Source organism: Orycteropus afer, unplaced genomic scaffold (genome assembly GCF_000298275.1).
Source record: "Orycteropus afer afer isolate SDZICR_OR568_19922 unplaced genomic scaffold, OryAfe1.0 scaffold00034, whole genome shotgun sequence".
Taxonomy (NCBI): Eukaryota; Metazoa; Chordata; class Mammalia; order Tubulidentata; family Orycteropodidae; genus Orycteropus; species Orycteropus afer.
This window is the reverse complement of record NW_006921621.1, coordinates 13,798,018-13,808,653: the sequence shown is the minus strand read 5'-3', so window position 1 is coordinate 13,808,653 and position 10,636 is coordinate 13,798,018. Positions and strand designations below refer to the sequence as shown.

At 35.7% G+C, this 10,636-nt stretch overlaps 1 protein-coding gene across 1 annotated transcript in view; it reads left to right on the top strand.

Annotated features, from left to right (window-relative positions):
* SPATS1 (spermatogenesis associated serine rich 1) overlaps positions 1 to 10,636 on the top strand; it is a 43,281-nt gene that overhangs the window by 14,109 nt on the left and 18,536 nt on the right. The window contains exons 5-6 of the mRNA XM_007936302.1: positions 9,116 to 9,236; positions 9,935 to 9,997. Coding sequence (XP_007934493.1) covers positions 9,116 to 9,236; positions 9,935 to 9,997 — 184 coding nt within the window. The remainder of the gene's footprint in view (positions 1 to 9,115; positions 9,237 to 9,934; positions 9,998 to 10,636) is intronic.

Below are 10,636 nucleotides of genomic sequence, written 5' to 3'. Positions count from 1 at the left end.
TTTTTTGGTATTTTCACGCAAATTATTCTGCTAGTTGAGGTTTAGTCTACTTCTGTATCCTTCCCTTCAAGGCTCAGGGGTCCAAGATTATCTTCTGTGTCTGTGTCAATTGGTTTCCCTTGTCTTTGTTGAAGAGGGTCTGTGCAGTCCTTCTGCCTAGTCCGCCATCGTGCCCCTTTTCCCAGATGACATTTTAGCAGACATCAGGAGACTAGCATGACTTTTCCATGTATGCTGACTCTTACAGACTAGCAGAGATGAGAGGGGCAATGTGCAGACTGTGCACATTAGTGCACTGTGCATACCAGTGTGCAGACTGTGATCCAGGACACAAAGCCGTCCACTAATGCCTTGATGGAGTATCTGGGTGGTACAAATGGTTAATATGCTCAGCTGATAACCAAAAGGTTGAAAGTTCGATTCTATCTAAAGGCCCCTTGGAAGAAAGACCTTGTGTTTACTTCTAAAAAAATGAGCCATTGGAAACCCTGTGGAGCACAGTTCTACTCACGGGGTCCCTATAAGTTAGAATTGACTTGCTGGCAACTGGTCAATGCCTGATGCTATATAAACCTGCTTTGCACACCTCCTATCTCCCACTCCTAACTGAGATGCAGTCATAGGATAGAAGGGGAAGAATTTCTTTAACTAGTTTAAATTGGAAATGACTGAGAAAAACCAAGCAGCAACTAAGTTTAGCTGTATATAATTTAAGAATACTCTTGGTACAAGTAAGAGAAAAACCAAACTATGAGAGGCTTAAACCGTACAATATTTACTGTGTGCTTCATAAGAAGCTTGGAAATCTAGTAGGCTGTGTGATCTGGTTGTCCAGTGATTTCTTCGAGGATCTAGGTTCACTTTGTCTTTATGTGGCATAATTTGTAGTCTTTTTGTCTTTATGCTTGTCATCTCGTGGTCAAAAGATGATTGTTGCAGTACCAAGCATCACATCTGTATTCAACACAAAAAGAAGAGGAAACTCTATTGTGATACCTGCCCTTTTTCGAAAGAAGGAAAAGCTTTCCCATATGCTCCTTGGACTTCCTTCCATTGATGTTTCACTGGCTAGAACTGGGTCAGCTGCAAGTATATATCAAAAGTGAATGGGGAAGTCAAGACAATTGTGAGAACATACTGTGCTAAACTTGGGAAGAAAACTATAAATCACAAGATAATCTCAAAGAAAAATGATAAACCTTTGTATTAAAGTAAAAAAGAAGAGAAGCAAAAATATTTAGTAAATACTAAAACAATAGCAATGAAGGAAATGAAAACAAAATTCATAAACAAAATAAGCTCAGCACAGAAAATTATATAGAACAAATAAATCAACAACACCATGAAAAAGCACATAACAAAGTGACAGCAACAAATTTATACTTGTAAATAATTACACTGAATGTAAATGGATTAAATGCACCATTCAAGAGACAGAGAGTTGCAGACTGTATAAAAAAAACACAACTCATCAATATGCTATTTACAAAAGATACAACTTAGAGACAAAGACAAAAATAGACTAAAAATAAAAGGTTGGAAAAAGATATATCAAGCAAATGGCAACCAAAAAAGAGCAAGAATGGCATATTAGTCTCTGATAAAATTGATCTTATGACAAAAACCACGATAAGAGCCAAAGAAGGGCATTATACAATGATTAAAGGACCAACTGAACAAGAGGACATAACAATAATAAATATCTATGCACCCAATGAAACAGCCCCAAAAGTACATAAATCAGACTTTAATAGAATTGAAAAGACAAATGGATGATTCCACGGTAATAGCAGGAGACTTTAATACACCATTTTCAATGAAAAGTAGCACAAATAAAAGAAAAAATTCAACAAAGACACAGAAGAACTGAACAATACAATCCACCAACTTGACCTTATAGACATCTACTGAGCACTTCATCCAACAGTAGCACAATATGCATACTTTTCCAGCACACGTGGAACATTCTCCAGGATAGGCTGTATGTTAGGCCACAAAGCAAACCTTAATAAATTTTTAAACATTGAAATACTGCAAAGCATCTTCTCAGATTACAATGCTATAAAATTAGAAATCAACACTAGGAGACCAACAGAAAAAGAGCAAATGCATGGAAACTAAACACCCTCCTTAAAAACAACTGAGTAATAGAAGAAATAAAAAATGAAATTAAAAAATTCCTTGAATCAAACAAGAGTGAAAACAAAACATACCAAAATCTTTGAGACAAAACAAAAGCAGTGGTCAGAGGATAATTGATAACAATAGATGTACACATCAAAAATGAAGAAAGAGCCTAAATCAACACCTTAACTCATCATCTCCAACAATTAGAAAAAGAGCAGAGGAAAAAGCCTATAGTCACCAGAAGAAAAGAAATAATAAAGATTTGAGCAAAAATAAATGACACAGAAAATAGAAAGACAATAGAAAAATCAACAAGACTAGAAATTGGTTCTTTGAAAAGATTAATAAAATTGACAAATCACTGGCAAACTTAACAAAAGAAAAGAAGGATGGGTGACATCACAACAGAACCAACAGAAATAAAAAGAATAATATAAGGGTACTATGAAGAACTGTGCTCCAACAAATTTGAAAATCTAGAAGAAATGGACAGATTTCTAGAAACACACTACTTATCTAAACTAACATAGACTGAGGTGAAAAATTTGAACAGACCCATAATAAAAGAAGAAATTGAACAGGTCATAAAAAAATTTCCTACAAAAAAGTCCTGGCCCAGATGGTTTCACTGGAGAATTCTACCAATCATTCAGAGAATAGCTGACAGCAATCCTACTCAGACTATTTCAGAACATAGAAAAAGACAGAATCCTCCCAAACTCATTTTATGAAGCAAGCATAAACCTGATGCCAAAACGAGGCAAAGACACCATTAGAAATTAAAAAAAAAAAAAAAAAAACTATAGACCAATATCCCTCATGAATATAAATGCAAAAATCCTCAACAAAATCCTAGCCAATAGACTCCAACAATATATTAGAAAAGTAATACATCATGAGCAAGTGAGATTCATACCAGGTATGCAGGGATGATTCAACATGAGAAAAACAATCAATATAATCCATCACATAAGTAAAATAAAGGAAAAGTATTGCATGATCATATCAACCGATGCAGAAAAGGCATTTGATAAAATACACCCATTCCTGATACAAAAAAAGCTCTCAGAAAAATAGGAGTAGAAAGGAAATTCCTCAATATAATAAAGGACATATATTCAAAACCAACAGCCAACGTTATTCTCGATGGAGAGAGACTAAAACCATTCCCTTTGCAAACAGGAATGAGACAAGGATGCCATCTATTTCCACTTCTGTTCAACATTGTATTGGAAGTCCTAGCCAGGGCAATAAGGCAAGAAAGGGAAATCAAAGGCATCCAAATTGGTAAGGAAGAAATAACACTATCCCTATTTTTAGGAGATATGATACTATACATAGAAAACCCAAGAGACTCAGCAAGAAAACTGCTGGAATTTATTGAAAGATTTAGCATAGTGTCAGGATACAAGATCAACAGACAAAAATCAGTTGAATTCCTCTACATCAGCAAAGAGGTCTCTGAAAAGGAAATAAGAAAATCAATACCATTTACAATAGCTACCAAAAAGATAAGATACTTGGGAATTAATCTTACCAGGAGCACAAAAGACCTATACCAAGAAAACTACAAAACACTACTTAAAAAAATATAAGAGATCTACATAAGTGGAAGAACATACCATGCTCATGGATAGGAAGATTGAACATTGTGAAAATGTCAATACTACCCAAAACAATCTATACATTTAATGTAATTCCAACCCAGATTCCATCAACATTCTTTAAAGACATGGAAAAACCAATCACTAATTTTATATGGAATTGAAAGAGACCTCAGATAAGCAAAGCACTACTGAAGAAGAACAAAGTAGGAGGTTTCATACTCCCAGATGTCAAATCCTACTCCACAGCCACAGTAGTCAAAACAGCCTGGTGTTGATTCAATGACAGACATGTAGACCAGTGGAACAGAATTGAGAAGCTAGAAATTGATCCATTGACCTTTGGTCAGCTGATCTTTGACAAAGGGCCAAAATCCATTCTGATGGATTTTGAAGGGAAGGTTTATATATGGAAGTAAATTTTCTTTGTTGGTTACTAGGGATGGAACGGGAGAAGAGGGAAAATACCTAGCTTGGTTAAAAAAAATTATATATATATACATATATGTATATATATACGTATATACATACATACATATATATATGTATGTATGTATATGTATATGTATATGTGTATAAGATTGGGCAATCTACTTCCGTAGGGATACTACCTCAGAAACCCAAGTACGGGTCACTGTGAGTTGGATCTGACTTGACAGCAGTGAGTTCGGTTTTGATTTTATGTATGTATGTATGTATGTATGTATGTACGTATGTGTATGTGTGTGTGTGTGTGTGTGTATAATATTATATATATTGTTGTTGTTGTTGTGTGCCGTCGAGTCGGACCCGACTCATAGTGACCCCTCCTTGGGTTTCCGAGGCAGTATCACTATGGAAGTAGATTGCCCCATCTTCCTTCTGAGGAGTGGCTGGTGGGTTTGAACCACCAGCCTTCTGGTTAGCAGTCAAGTGCCTTAGCCACTATGCTACCAGAGCTCCCATTATATATATATAAATAATATAATGGGACTATTATGATGATTAAAAAGTCCTGAATTTTGTGTTTATTATTCTTTTCATTCTCCCTTCCTCCCGCCTTCTGTCTTGTTTATAGTTTTTATAAATACTGAGTAAATGCAAAAGGATATTTATGAAATATTTGTTGAATACTTAGAAAAAAAAAACACTACAAACACTTATGTGTTTCTCATTTTGTTTAAGAAATAGGTATTCTCAGAGTGCATGTTGAATACAAAAAAAAAAAAAGACAATTAAGAAAAACAAACCAAAAAATGAAGGGAGCACACATAGAGGAATGGTGAGGTATGGGAAATGCTTTGTACACAGAGGATAAAGATAACATCAAGGCAAGAGTAGGATCAACAACACGTTCAACCTCTGGTACCACCAGTTACTGACTGGAGAAGTATCCTGGAGAAGTGATTTGACTTCCCTAAGTTTCAGTTCTCTCATCCTTAAATTGGAAATAATGTATCTGACCCTACATGAAAAATGAATATTACCTTTATATCTGAAGCCTCCAACATGCCCCTCTCTGAATCCAACACCTTTCCTCCCACACTCCAGTAGTAGTCACTATCTCGCCTTTATTCAAACTTTTTGTTAAGGAAAATTTCAAACATGGACCAAAGCGAAAATAGCATAATGAAACCCCATATGCCTATCATTTAGCTTCAGTGATCAACACATGGCTAACATGGCTTCATTTTACGCCCCTCCAATGGATTACTTTAAAGCAAATTCCAGACATCCTACATTTCACAAATATAAATAAGGATTTTTTTTATTAACATAACCATATTTCCATTCTTATATCTTAAAACAATAATAATAATTCCTTAATATCACCAAATACTCAGTTATTGTTTAGATATCTACTTATCTCATGAGTTCCATAATTCTACAATACTCATTGGCATGGAGTCGGTTCCGACTCATAGCAACCCCTCCTTGGGTTTCCGAGGTGGTATCTCTATGGAAGTAGATTGCCCAGTCTTCCTTCTAAGGAGTGGCTGGTGGGTTTGAACCGCCAGCCTTCTGGTTTGCAGTCAAATGCTTTAGGCACTACACTACCAGAGCTCCCAATTCTACAACAGAACATTTTAAACCAAAGTATCCTATCTGAACCTGTCTTAGTTATTATCTAGTACTGCTGTAACTCAAATACCACAAGTGGGTGGCTTTAAAGAATTGAAATTTATTTTCTCCAGTTCTGGAGGCTAAAAGTCCAAAACAGGGTCCTTGCTGGGTCAATTCCTTCCTTTTCAGAAGCCTAGGTATTTCTTGGTTCCTTGGCTTGCAGAGGATGTTAAAACGGAACCTTTCTTCCCTAGTACTGTGTGCTTGTATCTGTATATAATCTACTCTTTTTTATAATGAAGAAGTGATTAGGTTTAGGACATACCCTATACTGATACGGCCTCATTAACTTAAAAAAATATATATCATTTTCTAAACAGAATTGCATTCACAAGCACGAGGATTGGGATTCCAAAACATATTTTGGAGGAACATGATTCAACCCATAACAGACCTAAGCCTATTCTTGTTCTCAGGATGGAGTAATCATAATAACATTTTTTAAAAATGCATTTTATTGAAATATAATTTATTTACAATGAAATACACAAAACTAAAGTGACATGGGTCAATGTGTTCTTTTTTTTTTTCAGTGTTCCCTCCCCTCCCCTCCCACCCCTGGCAACCAATAAAGAAGGTTTCCTTCCATATATAAACCTTTCCTTAACCCTCCACAACAACGAACAAATACTATATTTATCCGTCTGTGATTGACTTATTTCACTCAGCGTAATGTCCTCCAAGTTCATCCATGTTATGCAGTGTTTTGCTGACTCTCCATTATTCTTCAGGGTTGCATAGTATTCCATTGTGTATATGTACCATAGTTTGGTTACCCATTCTACTGTTGATGGGCAAGTAGGTTGTTTCTATCTTTTTGCTATTGTAATTTGTTGTTGTCATTTTATTACATGCTTTTTCATGGTGTTGATTTCTTTGTTCTATATAATTTTCTATGCTAAGTTTGTTTTGTTTATGAATTGTGTTATTACTTTCTTCATTGCTATTGTTTTAGTATTTGTTGAATATTTGTGCTGGTCCTCTTTTTCATTTTGATGTGAAAGTTTATCACTTTTCTTTGAAATTACCCTGTGATTTATAGTTTTCTTCCCAAGTTTAGAACAGTCCATTCTGTCTTATAGTTGTCTTGACTTCCCTACCATTTAGAAGTTCTGTAACTACATAATTTTTTTTCCCTCTTTTTGGTTTGTAGTTGTCCTCATTTATCAATTGATGTCTCTGGTTCCCTGCTTTCAATCTTGTAGGCTTATTTACTTTGGATACTTCTATAACTGAATTGGTTTCTGGGTTATGACATCATGTGTGCTAATGCTCAGTTAATGTTTGCTGTTGTTGGTTCTCTGTCCAAAGGATTCTCTTTAGCATCTCTTGTAAGGCCAGTCTGGTTTTAAAAAATTCCCTTAATTTCTGCTTATCTGGAAAACCCCTAATTTCACCATCATATTTGAGGGACAATTTTGCTGGGTATATAATTCTTGTTTGGAAATTTTTCTCTTTCAGGGCTTTATATATACCACCCATTGTCTTCTTGCCTGAATGGTTTCTGCCAAGAAATCTGAGCTTAGTCTTATTGTTTGCCCCTTGTAGGCACCGTTTTGTTTTTTCCATGCTACTTTCAGGATTCTTTCTTTGTCTTTGGTTTTGGAAAATTTAATGATGATATGTCTTGGTGATTTTCTTTTGGGGTCTGTCTTGTTTGGGGTTTGTTGGACTTCTTAAATGGATATATTCTCATCTTTCATCACACCAGGAAAATTCTCTTCCAACAAATCTTCAACTATTTTTTCTGTGGTTTTATTTGTCTCTTCCTGTTCAGAAATTCCTATTACACATAGGTTATTCCTTTTGATGGTATCCCACATGAACCTTAGGCTTTCTTAATTTTGTTTTAATCTTTTTCTGATTGATCTTTTTCCAAAGAAGTATTGAGATATTTGGCTTCAATCTCACTAATTCTGTCTTCCATTGATTCAATTCTACTCCTTTGCCCATTCAATGCATTATCTATTTCTGAAAACTTAGTATTAATCTTCTGGATTTCTGTCTGTAGATTTTGTATCATTTTTAATTTATTTTGTCATTTTGTTTTTGTATTGTCTTTTGAAATTGTTCTAGGGTCTTCTCTGTGTTTCCTCCTTTTTGTCAGTGTTTTCCTTGATCTGTCTCTCAATTCGTTGAAGGTACCTAAATATAATTATTTTTAATTCCTTATCAGAGAGTTCCAATGCTGCATCTTCCTCAGGGATGTGTTTTGGGTCTGTGTCCTGGTCCTTTGTTCCTCTTTCATATTTATCTTGCTTCTTTGTGTGTACTGTGATGCTCTGTTGCCTCCAAGGCATTGTGACATTTTTGTGTTTATATTTAATTGGTGATTGTATGTTGGAGTGACTTGTCTGCAATTTTTGTTTTGTTTTGTTTGTGTGTTATCTACATAAGCAGGGTACTGTGCTGTATGCCTCTATTCACTAGTTGGCAACACTTATACACTCACCACCTGTCTCCTTTCCCATTGCCAGCCTCCCTTATGTCCCTGCTGCCCTTGGCAAATGGGGTCTATTCTTAGGTCCCTGGAATCCAGATGAGAATGTTGTCACTTTAAAATCCCAAATGGCTACGTTTGTAAAGATTCAAAATAGCTGTGCCCTCGGTCACTTTAAATATCCAAAATGGCCACCACTTGTAAACACTCAAAATAGCTGTGCCCTTGGTCACTTTAAATATCAAAATAACTGCTGCTTGTAAATAATCAAAATGGCTGTGCCCTCCAGATCATTAAAAGTCCACAGTTTGGGTTATCTCCCACCTTGCTGTTTCCCTTCCGAGTCATAGGCCACCAGCAGTTGTCTCTGCAGCCCTTGGTGACCAGGGCTGATCTTTAGGTCAATTCTCAGGTCCCACTTGGAAATTTCAGGCTGTTGGGCCAGTCAGAGTAGGTGACAGTTCACAGCTTCGACTGTCTCTGTACTCACTGTTTTCATTCAGATTCCCACTAGTTGGTGCCTAATCCACTTCTGTATACTCTTTTTCAAAGCTCAGGGCTCCAGGATTATCTTCTGTATATCTTGTAATTTGGTTTCATTTTTATTTGTTGAAGAGGGTGTGTGTAACTTGTCTGTCTATTCTTCCATCTTACTGGCAATCATAATAACATTTTTTAAAGAAAATAAATGTCCCAAGGTGGACATTAACCTTAAGAAACCTATGGACCTCATAATAAAATACTAAATCATTTTATTTACCATTGGCATATCAATACTTAGAGCAATCTGTGGGTCATCTTCAGCCCTTTGTATGATTTCATTTTCAAACATCTTTCACAGATATTGATCCTAGGAATGGAATTCCAAAGTTAACTCCAGGGGATAATCCATATATGTACCCAGAACAGAGTAAAGATTTCCACAAAATGGGATCAACTCTTCCATCAGTGATGTTTTCAGTGTAAGTGTTTATCAATAGCTGGGTTAATTAGCTAACTTTAAAGAATTGTGTATCTCTCTGCTATATATATATAAATTATTATTTTTTAAAGTAGATAGATCCCAATAGGACAAAATTGGGTGAAAATTTAAAACATCTTTCACATCTAATTAATGTATGCATGCATGCCTGTATAGTCGAAATACACAGGATCTTGATTATAATTTAGAAGTGGTTTTTAATTTTGTTCTTATTGTTAAATCACAAAATTGAAGACTTTTCATTGTTCATACTGATTGTTTAGTTGTTGTTGTTGTTATATGCCATCGAGTTGGCCCCGACTCATAGTGACCCCTCCTTGGGTTTCCGAGGCAGTATCACTACAGAAGTAGGATTGCCCAACCTTCCTTCCGAGGAGTTAGTGGTATCTATTTGGGTTGGCTTAAACTTAGAACTAAACTTAGCCCAAAGTGTTGAGGAGAAAAGAAGTTCATTAAATTAAAAGCAGTTGGTGTATTACATTTAAAATACTATTTTAAAAATAAATTGTGTGATTTAATTATGTTTATTAAAATGATGAAAAATTATGGCCATTATAGTTTGAAGCCTATACATGAAAATTAATAATAGAAAATAATCCATTTTATTAAACACAATGACATACTGATCTCTTTGTCATAGAAGCTATACCAATTTTGGTTGCCTTTCCTATTTTTCAGAGTGCCTTATGAAAAGAAATTTGATACATTTATTCCACTTGAGCCTCTTCCACCAATTCCCAAGTGAGTTCTCTCATCGTGTTTTATATTCTTTCTTCTTTATAAAAATATCAATTGTTTATAATTTTTCTCCTCTAGAGGAGTCCATAGACTGTAAAAAACATAGCAACAACAGCAACAAAAAAACCCCAAACTCACTGCCGTTGAATCAGTTCCGACTTATAGCAACTCCCCCTAGGGTTTCTGAGGCAGTATCACTACGGAAGTAGATTGCCCAATTTTCTTTTTGAGGAGTGGCTGGTGGGTTTGAACCACCAGCCTTCTGGTTAGCAGTCAAATGCCTTAGGTGCTACACCACCTGAACTCCTAAACCTAGAGACCTTTTGAATTCCAGCAAGAGGGTGGGGCAAAGTTTGTGAGTAGGATTTTCAGAGAGACATTTAGAGAATGTCTTGGTTATCTAGTACTGTCATAACAAAAAATACAAGTGGGTGGCTTTAAATAACAGAATTTATTTTCTCACAGTTTAGGTGTCTAGAAGTCCAAATTCAAGTGTGGTTCTAAGGGGAGGTCCTTCTTTGTTTCGGCTTCTAGTGGTTGCTGGCAATTCTTGGCGCTCCCGAGTGTGCTGCAGCATAAAGGCTTGTCTAAATTCATGAGGGATAAAAATCAGGATCAGCACAAAGCTGGGTCTGTTAGGTG